Here is a 23621-nt window from a genome sequence, read left to right as displayed (position 1 = left end):
TTTTCGGGGTCTTTTAGACATAGGTAACAGCCAGCAAGAGGATCTCTGAAAGGAGCACATCCGTGCTGATTCCCATTTGCTTCTGATTAAGTAGCAAAAGGGTGGCGAACTCTACGCTCCAGAGGAGGCCCAAGATCCTGACCTGATGCCACAAAACCAGTGCCGTGAGGATGCACAGACAGCCAAGCTCTCTGCACAGGAGACCCTGTCATAAAGACCAATGATGACTGCTATGCACAGCGAGTGCAGGGAAGCGTCCATTGGGGCACGGAGATTGGCTTTAGGCCTGCTTTCATTTAACATCGTCAGCGGCGTGCTGGAGCAACTCGAAGATCAAAGGCTTGCAGAGCTCCTCTCGGCACTGCAACCCTTTGATCCTAGCCTCTCCTCCCGATAACCCCCCAAAAGCCACATGGCCACTCTGCTTCCCGCCTGGGATCTGCCTCTAAGATTGCCCCTTTTTCCCTGCATCAAGGAGAAAAAAGGAGTGTGATATCCAAAAATTAGGAGCACCTGCAACTTCCCGTTGACCTGATATGAAACTGTATGACTGCTCAGCAAGCCTCTAAGTCAGCTCTCATGAGTTTTTGAGCATACCATGAAGGGCAATGCACTGAAAAAAGGTGAAGATAAATGCAAGGTGGCTCAGGGGAGCGGTACACTTGCAACGAGCTTCACCGAACTATAAACCCACATTGCCTGGGAGATGTACATCTAGACTGGACAAGCGTGTAACACGAATCTCAGTCCTATGATGTAGGCTACGAGTGCCTCAAGGATGCTGTATGTCTGAAGCTTTCCTACTGTACGCAGCTTGTGTCGAAGCATTAACTAAATGGTGCATTTTGAGTTTATCACAGCTCGGCATATTGCTCAGTCAGAAAGCAGGAACACAAAGAGGACTTGGAAAGCAATTCTGTTACACGAGAGAGTTGGAATTCCGAGAGCCGAAAGATGCTATCGTTCTGTTAGTCTGTTTTTCAGCCTATTTCTTGGCAGAATAAGAAGAACGTCTAATCTTCATTAAAATAGTCATTTTTATATTGAAAATCATGGTTCTATCTATGCCCTCAGCTAATGCCAGTGCACACCTCTCCTGCCTGTCCCCATTAACAGCTGCTGTATAGTTCCTCTTGTCAGTCTGTCTACCAGCATCTAAACCGGTTCCATCTTCTTCCTCTGGTTCACACACACAGCAGTTGAACAATTTGTTGCAGGGAGCTTGCTCATCAGGTAAGTTTTCTTCCGGTCGTGAATTATCTATGAATCAAAGATGACTTCAAGTGCGCGTAACGCAACGAGCACATGATGCATCTACTCTATCTACATACGCATACACACCCCCATATGGGTATTCTACACACAGCAATGGGATCCAGGATGATCATCCTATGCATCTCTGTGCTACCTCACCAACTGCCCGCTCTCCTCTCTCATCATCCTGTTACGTCGCAAGCCATTGCACTTCACCTTCCATCAAAGCCAAAGGACCTCAATCGGGCTACATATTTAAGTCCTCATAATCTAGGTGTGTGCCTCAAGTTTGCTGCCTCAGTAGGATGTCATTAAAATTGCCAAATCCTTAACCGCTACATTAAGTTTCCCTTTTCATTTCCGAAGTTTAGGATTCTTCCTTCTTCCCAAACTCTCCTCACCTCTTGGCAGAACAGTTCTCTATGGGACCTTAAAAAGTGCAAAGACACATTTCAAAAAGCAGCAGGGAAAGAAAGGACACTACCTTTGCTTCCAGGACGGGAAGGTACACATTTTAACAACATATCATTGTTGATACCACACAGCCTACAGTTGACTGAATGTGAGTGCAAAAGATGTCCTTTCCTGCACTGAGTTTGGACTGAGAACTACAAATGGGAAATTAAACAAGAGAACTGCTACCTGTTTTTTAAAAATACTTAAAATAACCGGCAAAATCCTTCTGCAAAATGTCATTAGGGAGAGACTATGTTACTGTCTGTCTGGGAGGACCTGTGTAATTCAGGTGCTCTCAGAATTCAGAAACGATGCAGTTTACTCAAACTGTGGCAGAACTTTCTATGGTAACTGTTACTGCATGTATTTACACCGTATCTCCAGACAGCAGACTGCTGCCATGCATTGGAGTTTACACAATTGATTTGCCCCTGCTGTATACTGCTATGTGCTGCTGTGCAAATAGGTACTCAACAAAATGAATCTTTTATCAGACAGAAAACACAACAGAGGTCAAAGTGAGACCATTAGCTGTGTCGCTCCACCTCTTAAGCTCACTCCCTCTTCTATGAGTTGCGTATCGAGGAAGTCCGGATACTGCCAGACCGAGGATCGCAACCGGTGTCGCGTGAACCGGCCGACGTCCTTTCCTTCACCGCTGCCGAGGGGGCTTTCGCTCACGCCGTGTCCCCTTGGGCAGCAGCCCACCCCTACGCAGCACCCTACGAGCTGTGCCCAGGGCAGGCGGCGGCCGCAGCCCCAGCAGGAAGGCGCGGGTGGCTGCAGGCTGGGCGGCAGATGGTCACAACAGAACCGGCTCGGGCACCTGAGCTGAGCTCGGGCCTTCCTTTCTGCAGTTCACCCTGGCCCTCCGCCGCTGACAGCGCAGGCCGTAGACTAAGACCTCCAACCTGCAGGTTCGTCTGCTTTTGCTTTCAGCGGGCATTAGCAGACAGCCTCAGCGTTGGAGCGTTTAGAAACGTTTCTCGTAGCCAAGGCGTTTTTTTCTGCAATGTGCTCAGTACCCCCGGCATTGTTTGAACTTCGGCTGGGTACACCTTTTGCATTTCAGAATGAAGGCTAAGATTACTAAGAAAAAGAGAAGAAATAAAAGCAATAAAAGGAAAATAAATTCAAGTCCTCAGGGTTACAGGCCCAATCCCAAGAAATTATGAAACTACTGTCAGGCTCCAGAAGCTGTGGAGTAATCACTCACGAGTGCGTTATCTTATTAGTTCTCTCCATCTTTAAAGAATAAAACCACCCAACGCATTAGGATTTATGGCCAACGAAAAGAAAAAGTTTTATCTTGAAGCTACAACAAAGAAGATAAAAGAGAGGCATGTAATTGTTGAAGGAACAACAGGATGAACAGCTTATACGTATTGTGCAATTAATAATCACTGAAGGCCTGTTGGAAGTTGCATATAGCCGATAGATCAACGTACAAAATCAGAGTCCCTGTTCTTCTGCATACCAGTATATGGTGATCGCAATAGCAGTCAGCCAATCAAGTTGGGTTTTGTTGTGTTCCCCCCCCCCCCCCCCCATGTGCTTTCTCAAAGTGCCTTCAGATGGGAGCCAAAAAAACCACCCTATAAAAATAAAAATCTCAGTCATGGAAGTTTTCCTCCCAGCCAGGCCTTGGATGTTAAAACAAAACAAAACCAACCAAACAAAGCAAGCGCCATTCACAGAAACATGCACGCAGCGGTCACTCCGTCCCTGTTCCACACCGAGTGGTGCGGCCAGCTAAGGTTCTGAACAACGGTCTCTGGAGAACAGGGGGCCTCAGGTTAAATTCACGAGAGATTTACCGAAACTAGTTCCTCACCGCAGCAGACAAGGGAGTATATAATGATCAGCAGTGAGACAGGAGAAGAGATCACCGAATCTTCCTCAGAAAAGAATAAAATCTTAGGGAAAGATTTATTATCTGATTATCTGAGAGGAATTTCTAGCAAAGGCCAACGTAGAAATGAAGGAAGGCATCCTAGCAGAGCATTTGTCTGCTTGTCACATAGGTTCACTTATTAGCCTTCCTCTTCCGTTAACAAAAAGCCAGAGCACGATGAACAACTGCAGCCCTGCGCTATCATTCAACTAATTGCTTCAGGTGCCAAAGATGCCGGTAAGTGCCAAGACAGATTTCCAAAGCCTCACGGTTTCTTGTAGTAGGCGGGGTGCACTGCAGGGAGCTTCCATGGATTTTTCAAAATCCCCCTGGGCACCTACCTACACCTTTAACACTTTTAAAAACATGACCTTCAGATGTGTGCCAAAGTTGCACTGAAAACAATGCTTAGGTGCTTTGCTGGATCAGAGCCATAGTAAGATATGATGAGCAGGAAGACCTGGAGGAACTAAATGGCAACTAGACAGGTTGCCAAGCTAGTAAAGGTAATGTCGAAGTGTTGTTGCATATCGATTTAGATACGTGTATTTGTGGAGCTGGGCCAGCTTCTCCAACGTCTTCCCTTCTGAAGGAAGCAAGGTTAACATCCATGAATAAATTAGCCTCTTGATCAAAGTTTGATTAAGCATCTGAGATGAAATGATGGATTTTTCTGAAGGCATGTATTCAAAGCATGCTTAATGTATGCATGTATCTCTCTCTTTCTTCCTGTGGTTTCTTTCAAAGGGTCTTCTTCCCTTCCAACTGTAATCTCCTTAGGCAAAGAGCTGAGACCAGAAAGAATTAATCTATAAAACCATGTGCTAAAACTTCTAATTATCAGCTGAACTGATGAAAAATAATACTTTTATGAAAAATGAACACTCCTTTTTCCTAGTATTTCACTTCAATGGTGTGCGGTCAAGCTGGGGGAGACAGCCAACCTTCAAGGCTTGGAAAGGATTCTTCCCTCCTTCCCAGACCTCACTAATGCAAATCCTTTGAAATCCTAATGGTTTGGGCACCGAGGGAATCCTCAGAACAACCAGTCTGCTGAATGAGTAAGGCTGCAATTTCCAAGCGGCCTGGGGACATTTAGATGCATCTTTCCCACTGGAACTAGAAAACGCCACATCTCGGCCCCTGAGAAGAGCTCAGTCCAGAAGACTGTGAAATTGCTGGGTGCTACCTCAGGCACTGTGGAGGCAAGGCACTAGCCTGCCTTGCCGTTTTCTGCAAGCTGTTGCATAACAAGTCTCATATCCTCCAAACTTTGCCAACTACACAAACATTTGGAAGACGAATCTTAAATATTTAGGCACATTTTCAAAATACTGCTCTACAACTCCCTCCCCCCTCCTGCAATACGCTCAGGATTTTATCTATATCACAATGACCACGAGCTTTTAAATACACAGGAACAGGAGAGACTAGAATGCATCAGGAGTTTCCATCTTGAGCAACTTAACTTCCCTTCAAGTGGCAAAACCGCCAGCTTTTCAGGAAAGGACTACCCCGTCTTGAGGAAAAAAGTCTTTGGCGGAGTCACTCCTAAGCTTACTAGATCCGAAGGGCTGTTGTAAAACACATCCTCATATAACCCCTGGATCACTAACTCTGGGTTCAGGATGTAAAAACTGTTGCAAAATGGGCTTTGCGGTTTCTAGCTCACCAATACCAATTAAGAAAAAGATGTGTTTTGCTAGGATTTGGTGGGACCAGAGCACCCAGGAGACTGCTAACTCTGGGGAGAATTACTGACAACTATTAGTGTAAAACCAAAATCTTTAAAAGTAACTTACTTAGTTACTTAAAAACCAGCAGGTTTAACTTCAGGTACCATATCTTGTGAACATCGGCCTTGGTATGATCCATTCATTAGTTTCTTATGGTTGAATGTTTGGTACAGGAGAAGGCAGTGCCTATTCTCTTCGCTACTAAAAAAATTACATAACCCATTACTACACACATTTCAACTATTCATGTGACGCACAGCAACATATAGCTTGAATGGCTCAAATCAACAGAACTATTGCAAACAGATTGGGGTTTTTATGCTTTCAAATCACAAACATACTATCGATCTGGGAAACTGACGTATCTAATTTAAATGTACGTTATTTCAATCCAAACAAGGCAGCAGAGCTGTGATATTAATGAAGCAAAATGGTATACAGAGTATTTGCGTTCCTTATCTCTTCTCTACAACAGATTCATAGCTTGTAATCTGACTGCAAAGCTTATGCACATGAGACACACACATGTATAACTAGATAGTCAAACTCTGTCAACAGTCTATAACCAGAACCTCTTTGAAATCCAGAGGGATAAAAAGGATGGAGGCCCCAGTTCCTCAAACTACATGAAACACATTGAGTACAACAGGACTACACAGTGCACCAAAAGCTCTGCACGTGCTTGGGTCAGAAAAAACGTTCCAGGAGAAGGCTGTACGAACAGGAAGAGGTTGTACACATTACAGCAGACGTTAGGAAAAGTAGGAAAAAGGGAAGTCGAAGGAGAGCTTCATGTGGTTGAAGGGGCACTGCGTACGTGAGGACAGAGGGCAAGCGGTTTGAAAGCGTTTGCTGGGTCTTGCAGGCGAGGACACAGAGAGAGGATGCCGATAAAGTGTCACGAAAGGAGTGAGGTGGTCACGGTAATACTTACTCAACGTGAGCTGCAAACGACCTGAGGTTATCTGAATCACAGGAAGCAAAAAAAGAAAAGTCCATGTCCTTATGCAGAATGATAGAATCTGTTCCAAACAGGATAAACTGATATGTAGGACTACTGGGGCTGTAGTTACTACAACTGTTCCAAAAAAGACCATTTAGATAAATAGCTGACAATGTGAACGTTACACCTTTCCGTAAGATTTGAAGAATCAGATATCCCGAAGGTGTACACTTAGTATGACCGTTTCAACGACTGCATAATCTGTAGCCCTATAAAGAACAAACCAAGTCAGCAATACAGTTTTTAAGAAAATCACTCTCCCTGTTTGTCTTCAATATGCAGATGTAAAGAAGATATTACTGCATACTATGAAGAACAACTACAACAACCCCCTCAGCAAGCTACAACTCAGAAACAATTTTTTTCTAGCTGACACTGATTAACCTTTTCTGCATATTACTCGCAGACTGCAACAGGGGTGTGCTTTACTCTTTCTGCATGTATGTCCACCAAAATCTATGAGTATGTAGTATCGAGGGTATCAAAACACTGAAAACGTGAAACTACTTAAAACATCCCAGCCAAAAAGAAGAAGAGTGGCGCTACGGCCGAGATGCCCTGATCCTACAGTTTTAAGTGGACTTTACTGTGTGACTTTGCTGACTTTCAGAATTTCACACTGCCTAATTTCACTAACTTTCTGACAGAGTATCAAGTTTGGAAGCTTGAAAATTCCCATCTTTTCAATGAGATACTCACCCCAGGACATAACATGAGGAGATTATCACAAATAACATCACACAAATCGATTTTGTGATCTGCTTCAAAACCTGCCACGTCTGCTAACACCAGCGTGGCTCCCGATGAAGCTGTGAATTTAGTCCCACCAGAATCGAGGGGGAGATCTTCTCCCGAGGCGGCTGCGCACCTCATTAAGGTCTGACATGGTTTCAAAAGATGATGAAAAGGTCTTTGCCTATAGTCTTTCACATACTGCTGGGATGTTTACGGTTACTTGAAACAGGAAAGTTTAACAGTGTCGCTTAAAAAAATAAGTTGGCAATGATTGGCATAGATGGTAACGAATGCTCAGGAAAACGGCCAAAGCAATTTAACTGGTGGGCACGGGAAATAAAATCCAAGAATTTCATTAATGCTACGACAATGGCAAAATGGGTCTGAGGCACCTGGCTGAGACACTGCTCAATCACCAGTGCTGTTAGGAAAACAGATTTGACAGAATTTAGATGCAAATGCAATGATCGAAAGCCAGAGATGGAAAGAAATACAGAAATAACTATCTAGTCTTCATCTGTATTTGAGGCGTACACAAGGAAAAATAAAGATTAATTGCTTCCCAAAACAATGGAATAGCACAACGTTTTAACAACGGGAAAATTGGACTTAGAGCAGATTTGTAACTTTCTGGAAGTTTTAAATTGAAAAAACTTAGGTAAGTTCTTCCCCTCCCTAATGTTCTGAGCTGGGTTCTCAAATATTATGATTTATAACTGATGTAATCATTGCTTTTCCACATGTGCTTAACATAGTTGAATGTTTCAGAGTACCCGAAATATATGTCGTAAATAGAACAGAATATTACTATGTCCGACAGTAAGAAAAAGGGATATTCTCAACCAAAAGTTGAGAAAACTTACCAGTTCCTATGCATCCAACTAGAGCTATACGCTACCACAACTCCTGTCTCCTATACATTCGTTCTAAAATCGGTCACCCGTCTTCTTCAAGGCAACAGTTTTGCAAGTACAGTATACAACATAATTTGTGTTATACTTCACTATTTTACGTAAAGTTATAATTTTGCAAGAAACACATACATCAAAAGGTATTTGCAGGCACGTATCAGTGTTTAAGTGGAAGTGTGAACGTAGTGGAAAATTACCATGAAATTAAAGAAGGAAGAAGCCCATCAACGGCCATCTATTAAAAGTATGCAAATATGCTCTGGCAAAACTGCAGACACCCTGGCAAATCACAGCCCGTAACAGCTCCAAGCTCTTGCCGCGCCCCTGCTGCCGGCACGCTGGGAAGCCGAGGGCTGTCACTGTTCCTCTGCCCTGCAGACAAGGGAAGGGGCTTCCACGGCAAACAGCCTCCGCCAAAACACCCTCCTCGTCCTTCCCCGTCCACGTGTGCGGCGTCATCTGACTCAACGCCAGCGAGACAAATATCACGCTCTCACATCGAGACTGCATCTCTTCCTCTCAGACGTGTAGGTCTGAAGCCATACAGAATTTATAGATCAGAACTAGCACTCCCATTCCTTATCCCAGCTTTGGCATTCAGTGTAGCATTATTATAACAAATAATAGGGGTTCGATTATCAAACAATTTTCTACTTCTTTCTTTATTTTAGCAGATGTGAGAGGTCTGATTAATCAGTCGTGGGTTTTTTCTTTGAAAGCATCAAATGTTGTGAAAATTCTGACTTCCGTATCAGTTTTGGGCTGAGAAGATTGGGATTATATGTTATAATGTTATATGATATATGTGGAATTATATGATGTGAGAAATAATTTGAATGTTCCATTGAAAAAAAAAAGAAAAAAAAAATGTCTTTCTCCTCACCTCACTAGTTCTAGTAAGTGCTTTAAATGGTACCATTAGCTCCAAGGACCGTTAAGAACAGAAGAATTACCTCTCCTTCCCCACCTTAAATGCTAGCCCATGCTTCTCCCACCCTTTCTCCTGCTGTTCTTCAGGAAATATTTTCAGTGTGGTTACAACATGTGTGATCTGCCTGTGCACAGAAGGCAATAAATCCATATTACCAAATGTTTATCCGAGCTTTTGAACATCTTGGAGAGTGTGGTATCACTATCCCACAAACCTCAGGGTATACCAGCGCAGGAGAGGGAGCTAGCCAGATACCACACCGTTACAAAGAACATTTTGATCCGGGGATGAAATGAGAAGCAGGATTGCAGGAAGGCTTCCTCGGTGGCAGCTCCAGTGCGTAGGTGCAGGTGCACTGCCCAGACAGAGTGCTGAAACAATGCACTTCTGGCAGAGCGAGGACTCCAGCTTGGCTCGACATGTGCAGCTTTCACATCCAAACCTTGTTACTAGATCAGCCTGGAATGTCATTCTAAATCCATAGTCTCCAGGCATTAATCAAGAAAGGGGGCCAGCAGGAGGGGGGGAATAGCCTATTTAAAACACATAGCACAGGAAAAACATACCCTCCAAAAATGCCCTATCGGTGAAAGGAATTAAGTCACTTTCCTAGCTTGTGGTCATTTTCAGAGACATAATAAAAATAACCTGTGGGACCCATAGAGTACCTGCAGTTAAGTTGTCATCACATGCAGATGTATTGTATCTTTACTATTGCGGTGCATTACATTATTTCCTTAAATTGGTCTCATACTTCAGCCCCTGGAAAAGCACCAGAAAAATTTACTGGGGCTGCGAGACTTGGATTGCACTGAACAAATCCCACTGGGCTCACTTGGAAAAGCACGGGATCTCCCTGCCACCCATCCATTAACCTGGGATAAAAGGGAAAATTAAAAGCTCTGACAGTCACGCTGAGCGGCCACCGCAACCCGAGCTGCAAGCTCTGAAACCAGGGAGGGCTGGTCCTACACTGCCGAAAGGACACCGCGGCACCCCCGAGCAAGAGCCGTGTCACTGCCACTGTCGCACCGCAGCCCGGCATCGGAGGACACGCAACGGTGCTTTGACTGCGAGAGATTCTTGTTTCCCCGAAAAAAACACAGACACAAAGAATTGTTACGAGGCTTTCCAGAGGAATGTCCAATTTTGTGAGCTCTCTGTAAGCATCTGCGAGCGAGAGGGGAAAAGGAGGCAGGAGGAGTTAAGGAAATTGAGAGATCAAGAGAACTGGGAAAAGACTTAAAAGAAAACTAAAGACGAGGAAAAGAAAGTCATACGCTTATTTCACGGAGGAAGAGAAGGGAGGTGTGTATTGGATGACAAGAAAAAAAAATTGTCAAAAAGGACACGACGCTTTTTAACATTCACAGTATTTTACATCTGAGACACATTAGTCCTACTTGGCATATCCCCTGTTGGCATTAAGCAAGCTGCCCCATCTTGAAGTAGATGAGGCTGAAACGCAACCCTCAGGCTTTCTCCTGAAGGCTTATTGACTCACGAACCAAACTTCCATCTGCTCTCCATAAGCACGGGTGCCTTCAGGATATTTTGAAAATAAAATCACTACTGTGTATCATATAAAGATTTTCACGAACATAAATATGAACTCTGTGGTGCAAACAAACAAAAAAAGATTGTCTCTCCCCACCCACCTTTTTTTAAGTAATCAAGAGAAGCACCGAGAAATACATTATTTATCCACGCAGATCTCTGCTAGAGGCCAGGAGTCTGGTTTCTCGACCTTCCCAATACCTCTCAAGAGATGCAGACTTAAAGCTTGCAAGTACTGTGATAAAGTGGTATGAAAAAGTGATACAGTCAGCGTACACTGCTTATAAAGTGCGTGCTCCTTTTAAGGATACTTGTAGAAGCAAACTGAAAATGACTCCAACTACACTAACTCGGTTTTGATGAAGTGTCTTTGACACGACCATTGCGGCCAGAAAAGAAGATCCTATAAAATGCTGTTGATTTTTACGTAAATACTTACTTTTTCACTGATGCAATCTAAGGATGAGTGGTGAAACGATGAGAAGCATAAGACATTTCCATACATAGAAAGATTAACTGGCCTAACGCATGAGAAAGGACAAGGACATGGCATCACAATAATCCAAAAATAAGGGAAAACACAGTGATACTGAACAAGAACTTTTAATGGGAAATACTTTTTTGTACACAAGCAAATTACTTGCGGACCTCTGCTGCAGCACAGGAGATAAGTAGATTCAGTTCAGGGTACTGATGAATTTTTCAGTCAAATGTTTATTTCAAGACCCTGATCATTCAGACCTCACCAAGGACGTGGGAAATCCAGTTGCATATCCACCCTTCCTTGGATCTTTAATTATGGACATAGCTCGGACAGGAGAGCTTGAAAAAACGCGGCCACAAAAGCCAGTGATCGTCAAGTTATTCTGAGCTCATTAGGGGTCGTTCTCTGTCTCTCCCTGCCCCTTTCCCCTCTCTTTGCCCACCAAACATTTTAAAGATGCTAGGTCTTTTCCAAATAATAGTTTTGGAAGTTTTACGGAAAGCTTTTCGAAGGAGTTAAAACAGATCCCTCCCTGGTTCCTGGAAGTTAACCGTCAAGAAACAACCTCTGGTCTCCTCGGCCAGGCACAGGTACAGACTATCTGTCACAGGGACCGGGGCTTCACCCTGCTAAGCATTAAGGAAAAATTCTGTTTATGGCAAGACATAGTGATTCTCCAGTTAAACTTTAAGTGTCTGCCACAAATGTACAGCTTTACCTGCAGCAGCTGGCAACCAAAGCAATACCATTACTTATCAACACAATACAGGAGAACTTTGCCATCATTTTCACTAGGATATGGCTGGCAACTAAAGAAAGTACTAGTTATTCCATACAACCATCCGTTAAAAAATCTGGACATACCGACTTCAGCCACAGCTATTTCCTGGTCTAACTAGAAGGAAAAAGTGGTTTCTCAGACACCTGTGTGTGGCAGAAATCACACGCTGCCTCAGGATCACCACACAGTGCTCTGGCTGATGTCGATATGTCCCGACAACAAACCAAAAGCACAAAGTTTCCAGAGAAGTACTCGCAAAACTATGGGACACTGCAGCTTCATTATAAACATCCCTTTGATGTCCCTTACTAATGAACAATACCCAGATCAGCCACCACAACGCAAACTAAAGCTACGCTTGCACAGTCAGAGCAGATGTGTTGAGGTTACGCTGTGCTGGGCAGACCTGCTGCCCTGGGTGGGGGACACCCTGCACTCGGCTCTGTGCTGCCTCAACTCCTCTCCCTCCGCCCTTTACACACTCACGCTTTCTACCATAACTTTTAAATCAACAATGCAACTAATCACGGTGCACCGCATTTTAGCTTATGTGCTTCTTAACGTTTTATGTGCACGTTCAGTAATTAAAGCCCCAATCTAGGGTGCTTATTCAGTTTTCTTGCCTGGAAAAGCATGTAAACACATGCTTTAAGTACTTCTCTAAATACGGAAGCAGTTAACTGAATGCCTAATTAGGTCCCTTGTTTGGGACCTCACCCTTTAGCTGTTACTATTTCTTATATTATTAATTACACTGCAGCCAATGCCAGGAAGCCCGTTCTGGTGGGCAACTTAAAGGGGCCTTTAAAAATGCAGCTTGAGAGGGTTAGGCACATTCTCCATGCGTGAGATGCGGCCGTGTTTGTGGCACGTTGACTGGCAGATCTTACGCAAACAACAGGATGATTTAGAAGAGCTTGACAAAAACCAGCCTGACAGCACCAGCACATATCTTTTGTCAGCACTGCAAAGATTAATTCAGTATCTTTTCTGGTCCACATTAAGAGAGAACTGAGACTGGTGGGAAGATACGCGGCTACCTGGTGAGGCAAGATAAATAGGGTTTGATCTTGTGGCCTGCAGAGCTCCCTTGGAATGAGCGAACACACAGGGAAGTGTGCAAAATTGTTCCCTTTATTTTCAGGCAATCAGCAAGAGGAGAAAGAGCTATCGCGTTTAGGTCCGACTGCCTTATGCATCTGTCTGTGCACCGTAACACTGTCTTCACATGTAAGCAGCTGTGAATCATTTCTGATTCTCAAATTGCACACAGAAGCTTCGACCCAAATCACATTCCAGGCAAGCGCTTGGCCAGCTTCAATTTTCCGAGAGGTTCTTCCTACCGTTCTATTCTTTCTGGTGATAGTACAACTGCACCGACAAGGAAGGCAAGGTAGCCTTTCCCCTACAATACAATTTTTTCTCTCCTAAGATTTTAGCGGTTTGTAGTTTCCATTTCCCTACTTGAAATGTATACAGTTAGTTTGTTCAAAGCTCTAAAAAGCCAGTCTTTCCTTTTAAGAGACTTTATCTTTATTAGGAGACTGAAGCTTGAATAAAAAAAAAAAAAAAAAAAAGAGAGAGAAATTAAAAGTGAAAAGTAATATTTGCTGTATTTAAATACAAGCCAGATGTGGAAGTATACGTCTCCAAATTAAACATTTACTGAGTTGGCAGCAATGGAATTTTCTTCTCACACATGCAAAGGTCAAGTCTGAATGTGCTCTCCTTTCCACCTACGTGTCTATCTGTCACTTGCTCTCCCTTGCCCTGCATAGCTAAGCGGCGGTTAAGAATTATCGCCTGGACTTCTGCACAGCCACTCGTCCTGCCGGCACAATGGTATCACTTCATCTCCAAAAGATTTGAAGAGTATGATGAAAAATCCCGGATGCCAAAAATGAGACAACAACTTGCATAAGCAGAAACCTAACAAGTGACTGACTAAGCCATAAATACTACTGAAAGAAACAATAGTGCAGGTACTGAAAATCTTCAGACATCAGGCCACACTATCTGTGAGTTAGGACGCTAAGTCTCATATATGATCAATACCCTTATACAAGGAAAGGACTCTGGAGTCACAGATGAACAGGAAAAAGAACTTTTTCCCCCCCATATGGCTAAAGAAAGGCTCCAGCCGACACACCTGCAGCGACACCAGCCTTCGCTGGCTTCATTCTCATCTGGGCTCTCTAGTTTCACACCCTTTGCCACTCATTTCCCCAAAGTGTCAAAAGCAACTAGCTTGGTATTACCGGGATATTGGTCAACAAACACAAAACACAGTTGTAACCAGAGACACAGATGGTTTTGTAAACATTAAGTATGGTGACAAACAACCGAAAAAACCCATATCTACTTTTTGTGAACTGTAAAACAAAGTACTATCCTCGTCAAACTGTTTGAAACCAGTGTCTCTTTTCCAAGAGATCCAATGAAATTCATTCTATCAGTCACGGCAAAGTTCTTACAAAATTGGGATGTTGAAGAGAGGTATTTTTTTTCTCAACCCTGAATTCTTTCACGCTGCAATATTACTAGCAGTATGGCAATCCCTGCAAATTAGGCGGTGGAGTCTGTCTAATCCTCTCCAAGACTAGAGATTGCACATTTTGCAAACTCAGAAGCTTTTCCCTTTTTCCTGAAATGAAGCTTGCACTTAACTTGTGGTCTACGTCCATAAGCATCCAATCGTTAGAGACGCTAACAAGCTTCTGATCTGCAGGCATTCAACACTACCGAGAAGCTGACTTCTCTCGCGTTAGATGGGGTAGCTGGCGAGTGACACGCCAAACGGATGACGAATGGGGTCTGCAGATGTACACCAAGAGCGAGCTACCGAAGGGTTTCCCTTTCCGAGCCAACTGAAGTAAACACACCACCAGGGCAACGGCAGAAAGGGCTAAATGTGGAACTTTCAACACACAGTCAACCTCCTGTTGTGTTTGCAAAAAAACCCCTCCCAATCAACAAAACAGAAAACACCAAAACAAACACAGCCTGTTTTCCTCCGACACCCGTTCAGCATCCTGCTCCCTGAAAGCAGGTCCACAGTAACAGGTGCCACCAAGTACAGGCTCACGCTGCCTGTTATAGGTGACCTGCTCCTACCTCTAGCTGCTGTAATCAATTAATTTACAGGCAGTCACAGAGCATGCCCTGGCCAGGGAAAAACAGTTTCCAGAGGCTTTGGGCTGGATTCTGGGATTAACCACAACCGCTGCATGTGGGTCGCTGCTGCCTCGCTGCTCCCGGAGCACAGCTGGGGCGCAGCTGGAGTTCAGTTTGGCTCCTGCCGCCTGCTCTTCGAGGGAGGAGAAGTTCTCTGCACATCTTCCGCTTGGCACAGCGGCACCGCCCGTGCCGCAAAGCGTGAAAACGCAACTTATTCCCTCTCAGCTCTTGCCTGGGTAGGCAGGGTAGGAGCCGCGCTCTTCTGTCAATTGCTCTCAAATCTGCAGGGTATGGGGTACGGCAGGGAAGGGAGAAGTTGCCTCTTGCCCCATGCTTGGGAACGTGCCGCTGGCCATGATTTGGCCTACAGGTCTTTGCAGATTAACAGATGGTATCTTAGAATATACCTGACAATAAAATGGGAGGGAATTCCAACCCCAGTTAATGAATGACTGCCAAATGCTGCGCCCACTTGCAGCCACAACAGACCACAGCTGAACTACTAGGGGAGAAGGGGCAGAATCTGATGGGACGATTCTTGCCAATAACAAAGAACAACACGCCGTGTCTGAAAGCACCCGTGTGTCATGAGGCACTTCTATGGCGGACGAGGTGCATCACCACAAAGCCCTGAATGCCGGACCTCCCATGCTCAGACTGATGCATGCCGGGGCCAAAACCAAACGAGTTTCACTGCTGATGCGATAAGTAAGTGACTTCAGACCTTTAATTAGTTCAGGGGAAAATCTAGGACCCGTGTTCTACAGTAAATGGCTCCTTACCTGGCTCTGTTTTAGAAAAGAATGTGCTCGCTAGTAAGAAGAAATGAAAACACTGCAACCGCAAGCCAAGCGTGAGGATAAAATGCTACAGTATACAATATCAAATATGCCGTATCTAGCATGCTGCTACAGAAAACTAATGAAAACCCAGGGCAGGAGTACACACAGAATTGAAATAGCACAATACTACTGCAAGACGTTCATTTCATCCTCCTTCATTAGGAGAGGTGCTCAAAGTACGGCTGATCAGACAGAAGGCAACCCAAACTTCGCCTTTTGCTGTGCTGCTTCATTCACAGAACTTTTTTGGTACGGTTCCATTGAGTGAACATTCTCCATTTTCTTTGAACAAATTGTATTACACTTGTTTCTCATCAGATTACATAAATTAGCTGAGAGGGTATGGATTCAATTACAGTCCAGATTCCAGACCTCTTAAGAACTGACTGTCTAACACATTCCTTTCATTTAATAAACTGGAACCAAATGAGGATTATATCATATAAATAATACTCCCTCGATAGGGCAATGCAATAAAATGGCAAATATACTCAGAGGAACCGCGTAGATCAAACACAAGAGCCTCTGATATTACCCACCGGACTTAAAGTATGAATATCACATAAACTTAATTGTTCATTACTTTTACTTTGCATTGTGAACAGGAATCTGATTCAGAGGGTACTTAAGACCACGTTTAGTATCTTCTGACAGCCTCAGACGGCTAAGGAAAAAATGTGTTGCAGCAAAGTATGGATTTCCATATTTAAAAGATAATTTGATAGCTCTGCACAAGATACCAACCTCTCCTGCAAAATCCAAGGTTTACAATCTCCCAAGAAACTAAGAGTAAATACAACCAAGAGTAAGGGCTTTGTAAAGCTCTGAGTGAGGCAGTTTCCCAAACTGACTTGTTCTTAAAGAAGGCAGCATTTTGGAACAACTTAAACCGATGTGACAACTTTTAGGAACAACTGCTTTTGACAAAAACAGCCAGTCTTTCAGCCTGAGAAGTAGCTATGCCATCTATAGTTGCACATTTTTATAGCTGCCTAAACGTGTAAGTATCCAGAGAAGAAAAACGTGATGAAAAGACTTAGATTCGGAGCTCGACAAGAGATTCAAAGCTGAGGGCACAAAATTACACATACAGTCAAATTATCCCCGTTCACAAACAGCATTCTTGACACATTTTGAAGAAGCTGGGTAGAAAACAAAGAGGCAGAGGAACAATGCTGCCAAGATGAAGAATGACTGTTAAATGTACAATCACCTGTAAGAAAATTCTTTTTAGACTACTGAAGAATGGCTGAAGACACGTTTTGATGACAGGCTATGTAATTACAACTTGTCTAATCCTAAAGCTGTATTTAACCTGGCATGCAACTACGAATACAGGATCCAGCAGGTGAAGTTCAAATTTAAGACTCCAACCAAGAAACAGGATGTTTTTATCTACTCAATGAAAAGGTTTTCAGGGGACATGGTAAGTTCTCTGCCAACGGGAATCTTTAAATCAGTACAGTACTAGCCAAGCCTTTCTTCCTGGGCTGCTTCATGCCTGTCCTCTATCTGTCCAACGACATTCTCAACGATAACCACGAGAGACAGCGCGAATGAAACGCGCCGCTCTGAAAACACCTAACTGATGCAAAATGGGGTGCCCGACAATTCCAGTGGACCACGGCATACATACATGTCATGAGAGATTTTCTGTGCAGAGATGGGGCTTTTAGGAAAAAGCAGTTTGTATACACGACACATCAAGAACCGCACCATTTAACATAAAGCGAAGGCTTTTTCTTTAGTCAATGTACAATGCGCTAAAACTTCAAGATATATAGGTATAATTAGATACATATTTATATATCTGTATATGAACCTCATTAACTACAATGCATACATTCACACATGTATATATAAATAAAACAAACTAGCCTTACTGGCACTGCGTATGCTTTACCGTAACTTCCCTTTATGTTCAGCTGGAAAGTTCAAATGCAGTTTTGCATGGGTTACATTCTAATTATAAAATGCCATATACAAGTAACAGTCTACCCCCCGCGCCACCCTTTTTGGTTTTTAACACACAGGTTAAATAAAATACCACCTGAAGCTATATTCAGCCACTAGAAAGAACGAACATAGTGAGCCATGCATGAAGTTTGCAGTGTACCCTGGTTTTGACAGAAGGGAGGTGAAAAAGAGGGTAAGCGTATGGTAAATGAGACTTTTTCAACTCAGAATAACCAGGACTAAGGACACCTACTGGATACAACAGTGACATTTCTTATTGGATATGACAACGATGATTTAAAAAGGCTTATCTATGAGTCACTAACAAAATCCTAATAGTAGAAAGAACGTAATATGCAAAGCAGACACAATATTATGTTCACTCCTGTTCTTAATTCAAACATAAACAGCAACTGTCTGTTCATCCCTGTGATTTAAAAGCGAAAAATCAGGATTTTTGCTTCCCATTCTCAGGTAGTGCTGAGAGATTTCAGTATCTCTGCCTTGTTACTGACATCTGCTGTCCCGTGAACGAATAACACAAAACCTTCACCGGCCCACTTGTCCCCTCCAACACTCTTTCCTGCTTTCTCGCTCCATGACACATACCAGAGTTTGACTGAACAGTATTTGCATCCATTTGTGTTACAGAAAGCCACTCTCAGAAAATCGAGAAAATGCATTAAACTCCTTTGTACTGGACACCTTTTCACCAGGAGACAGTAACTGCGCATGACATTGCAGCTAGTTGTCGACAGTTCTTACCTTCTCACACGTGGGAAGAGAAGACTCTCATCATGATTCACAACACCACTCCACTGAAAGTTTTACCATCTCTTCCCCCGTGTCCAACAGCACCTGCCTGCTGGATCACATACTGCTTCAGTGCTAAGCACGGTCCCAGGCCTCAGTCAGACTGCAAGCTTTGCTGCACCAAGCCTTTTCAACTTGGCCTCCACCAAGAGAAGTGCACAAACATCTCTCATACGTCTATCTCCGGGCTCTCGTGCCCAGGATGTACATTAAGGAAAACACATTCTTCAGTGAGAAAGCTCATCGATGATGTTTCTCGTTAATCACAGGTAGCACACCATCTTATTTGCCCCTGGAAGACCCCTGCGGGCGGCCCAATTTCAAAGCAAAGCATCTTCCCATGGAGTCTGTGGATAGAGCAGGCAAAGCTGGAGATGTTCCGGCAATCGCTCACTACAGCTATGTGGCCTGTGCCATCTCCAGAAGCGTGCTCTAGAGAGCATTGCTCCAGAAGCGATCATGCGTGATCGAAGCACATCGCTATTTATGGACTCCTCAGGGTAACAAGAGATGCAGAGACAGGCGACAGTTGTAACGTCCTGCTTAAGTTTTATGCTTTGCACTAAGTAAATTTGACAGGGACCCTTCTTAAAAGCGTTCTCCACAACTAGTTCTGATCATGGTGTTTCCTTTTCAGTGAAAAATGCTTTCATAAGCTATTTTCCTACTCAAAACCGTTTAAATCTTTCTCTGTATATTGCCTAAATACAAATAAATGAAAAGTCAAGATAAATACCTCAGATCAGTGCTCCGAGGGAAAAGTCTTTTCTTCCCACTGAAGTAGGCTTCAAAATCATCTGTTGTCAGTCTGTGGGCATAGTCGATGTATGCAGACACCTCCTGGCGACGAGAATTTCGGTCACGAATGAAGATGATGGACTGGAAAACACAAAGGCGGCCACGAATGAAGAACTGAAACACACATACGTGCACAGAGTTCCATATAAAAAGGCGTTTAGAGAGTACAGGAACATTTTCAACTTCACCTGGGCCAGGCTTCTGTTAGAAATTAAGACGCTTAAATTATGGCTTATTACAGCATATTCTTAACACAAGCTTGGCAGCATTGCAGTAAAAACAAATACAAATGCAGTGTCACACAACATGCCCTCGTGTATTCCCCATGTCTCCTGCTGCCACTTCGAAAAGGTTTTCCCACAGGTCCTGGGCCGTATCCGCCAGCCCCACGCACACAATCCTAAAGCAGTCTAATGCCGTCGGACACCTATTTTTAAGCAAGGATGGTTTTGTTTGGCTATTCTGCAACACTACTGTCCACGCACTAATTACTGGACCAAAGTAGGAAGGGTGAAAAAAGTTATTTTATTTGGGATGCACCTCTACAGCCAAAGCAAAACTTACTCAATTTAATATTCACAGCAGATATTTACCTTTTCAGAAAGACGACAGACCGGAAACTGCTTACCGTACACCTCTCTATTCTGTGCTGTGACCAGAGAACAGAGCAGACTTCGCCAGCCCTCTCTCTTGCAAGACAACCCCTGTACTGTTTCATTCCTAACAGCTAATGAGTTCTAGAGCAAAAATCTGGTAATGTAAATATAAGCGAACAAACGGAGAACAAAAGCTGTACCCGGAAATAAAGCTGACTAAAGCAGGGTGGCTACAAGTAGGAGAACCGATTACCCGTCCAGCTGCTGCACCTCCTTTTGTCAGCGCTGATTTGAAGGTGGTGCAGAGGCACCTGGAGGACAGCGACACATTCAGCAGTGGTTCCGGCTGCGAGAGATTACTTTCTGCCTTAGGGTTGAGATGCACGTCACGGACAAAGGCGCCAATGGGATGGCTTTCTATAACCGCTTGTTGCTGTGAAGCCCCGTTTCCCATTTACTCTCTACTCCTGTGTTCCTTTACCTTTTATTTGCTCTATCTTCCAACTGAACAGAGAATAGGTTGGTGGAAGGCAATTCTTTTTCACACACTACCGCAACACAAAAAGCAAAAAGAACTGGTAGGATGAGTGTGGACTTGCAAGACAGAAGGGTTCTTGCATCCCAGGATCCACATAAGAAAAACTAACGCTGAGCATAGAGGTTATCAGGTAGGTGAGGTATAACAGTATTTGTTAGCCGTACATGTTTGTTTTTACTCAACTGAAGTCAAGTGATATTTGTTTTTTGAATGTGGGGGAAATGGAAACAATACCACATGGAACTCTTTCAAAAAACATTCAACAGCAGCAGATTTCTAGAGTGTAATGGTTTATCTGGCAAGCCTCTGTTATACTTGAGACGTGTTTCCTTTTCCAATTTCACATTTAATTCCATCAAAACATGTGTTGCTCATTTTGCAATTCTGTACCATCAACGTTGTTGATAGGAAGAGTCAGAAGAATCTCCTGTACTACATCTGACCATCTTGAAATACATGTCTCCTCCCTATCCCCAGCACCTTATGTTTTGAACAACTGGTTTATATGTCTGGAGAGCCAGGTAAGGGCAGATATGAGGCCATGAGAAAAATAAGGTTGTCCCCAGCACACAGCAAGGCAACTGTACGCTGCATCTACGTTTAAATACAAGACGGGGTGCACGTCAGTCATCTGGAAAGGGGATTCTCCGTCCTTCAGAAAAGCTAATTTTAAATGAATGCCTTGACTTGCGCAGTATGATCCAATCGTTTTAAAAAGCTGGCAGATATTATTTGCAACATTAAACAGACAGCTACCTTTCAAGGCTCTTCCACGTATAAAATTAATCTCCTAAAATAATGTTCACACATTATCAGCTATAAAGCAACATGGAATTACAGGCGAGCAGAGATACTACCATCAAAACTGCTTCACGAACTCTAAGAGAGCAACCAGAATACCTAAACAAAAACGTTCTGTGTTAAAGGTACGTTTTTGAGGACTCCTCCTCAAAACCAAAGGCCTTTGATCCTTCTCATCTCTCAACACTGTTTCCCTTCTTTCCTCATCCCTGATTCACTTCTAACCACCTATAAGCGTTCATTCATTAAACTATGAATCAGCTTGAATTTTCTTAAGTTATTCTAAACTCTTTAATTGTCACACCTTTTTATACAACAGACTTGCAAAAATTTGCACTCTTTCCTCCCAAAACAATAAAGCTCCTGATTAAAAAGTAACTGAAAGACAGAATAAAAATACCATAAAGCTCACAAACAGGAAAATCTCCTAAAAGTCTCTTCAGTACTCTTACGATTTGTCTCTAACACAACAAAATCTTTGACTTTTCAGGAACTTACATAGCAAAAGGCAAAAAAGCTTTAATTTAAGACGGGGTTTGAAAGCTATGCTTACATATAGCTTTCGGGCCTAACAACTGAACCTATTGACAACTGGGGTAAAATGACTTACAATTACTACAATTTAGAGCAAAGTAGAACAGAACAGAATGGAACAGTTCGGTTGGAAGAGACCTAAAACAACCATCTAGCAACATGGAGTTCCTTTTCCCACTTTTCTGGTCAGTCGCCAGAGGCACACAGAAGTGGGGTTGCATGAAGGACTGAGGAATTCTCATAGTTTCAGTGGAGTAAATACCAGCAACAATGCTGCCCTCAGCACTGGCATGCAGAGGTGCAAGTTCGCTAAAAGCCATGGAGTTGTGCCTCATAGCTTCAGCCATAAATTTGGCCCATAAAAGCCCATACATCCCCACAGCAAACAACCAGTGGTACCGATGCTTTTGAGAGTCCTGCAGGGAACTCATCTCTCTTAGCTGGAGATGAACCCCATACTTTGCTGGTCAGGAAATGCATACGAGGACATGTTCCTTAGCTATGCAAGAGAGACACAAACCAATGGATTCAGAAAGCCTTAGCTGCATGACTCACCCCAGAGAACAAGCGATACATATTTTCTCCTGAAGTTCAGACACGTCTCAAAAACGTGGCCTCTGCACTTGGGAGCGAGGTCAGATGTCACGCTCCTTCCAGTACTGATGCTGGAGAAGGCAGTGGGAGCAGCGTGCTTAAGGCCAGTGGTCCGAGGAGTGTTAGCAGGTGAGAGGACGGCTGCTGGAAATGCTTTGAGAGCCGACTCTTACCAGCTACAGTTTTACCGAATTCACAGCCCGCACATCCAAGTTCAAGTAAGTTATATGAAAAAAGTTCTAAGTCTTTCACAGGTAGCACAAAGGAAGATTTAAGCCCACAGAGAAGGGAGATGTGGTATTTCTAGGGGATGAATATAAATATCTCTATATACTTACATTTATATTTATTTATATAAATATAAATCCCTTCATGGGGGAGAGGCTGAGGCAGTGGATAAAGTTCAAGGTCAGTAAACCACCATTTGGAACAGGGTAGCATCTTACATTTCGCCACTCATCTTTCTCATTTCCATCTCCAGTGATATGTTTTTACAGTAGACAAATATTGTGGGATGCCAATGCTCTGATTACTCCGAAACCATTTGTAGCTGCTGCTTCCTATAGACAAAAGCAGAACATTTATAAGGAGCTGCACTTGCCAATGCTAAATACAGGGGCACGTTCTTCAGGAGTGTATGTATATGATCCTTGGAAAAGACTAATACCAACCTGTCACACTTCAAACCAGATGAAAGAAACCCAACAAACCACTGTGAATAACCAACTCATCCAGACATTTATTGATCTTCTCTAACTACACAGAATACTTGTACGATTCTATTGCCATCACTGTTTGCCTTTTAATGCGCAGCCCTACCACAGCATTCCAGTAAGTGTGTTTCTCCCACTCAGCGATCATCGAAATCAAGTAAAATTCACAATGGCTTCACCTAGCCCAAAATCAGGTCCTATGCTATCGGTTAGAAACATTGGAAATAGGACAGTTAGATGGGGACAAACATAGAAAGAAGATCAACTTCTGAGTACTTCCAGCACAGGTAGAAACTTGAAGCACTGAGGCGTTTGATTTTGAGTTCAACGCTCGCATGGTTTTCTTCCCCCAAATACCAGAGGTTCAGTTAATTTGGATGATATTCCGGGAATTTTTCCGTACCAAACCTGAACTACAAAACTTTTGCAAGATGTACACCATGGTACATGCTGCTTCCTATAAATCCATGTATTGACAAATATTTTACATACCAGGAGGGCCTTCTCATTCATGGTA

General features: G+C 43.4%; 1 protein-coding gene across 1 annotated transcript in view; it reads right to left on the bottom strand.

Annotated features, from left to right (window-relative positions):
* The window catches only part of CFAP299 (cilia and flagella associated protein 299), a 231851-nt gene that overhangs the window by 8524 nt on the left and 199706 nt on the right, over window positions 1–23621 (bottom strand). The window contains exon 4 of the mRNA XM_075039813.1: window positions 19267–19409. Within this exon, the coding sequence (XP_074895914.1) occupies window positions 19267–19409 (143 nt within the window). The remainder of the gene's footprint in view (window positions 1–19266; window positions 19410–23621) is intronic.

The sequence above is a fragment of the Buteo buteo genome, chromosome 1, assembly GCF_964188355.1.
Source record: "Buteo buteo chromosome 1, bButBut1.hap1.1, whole genome shotgun sequence".
NCBI lineage: Eukaryota > Metazoa > Chordata > Aves > Accipitriformes > Accipitridae > Buteo > Buteo buteo.
Note: the sequence above shows the minus strand (reverse complement) of the source record. Positions and strands in the feature narration are given on the sequence as shown.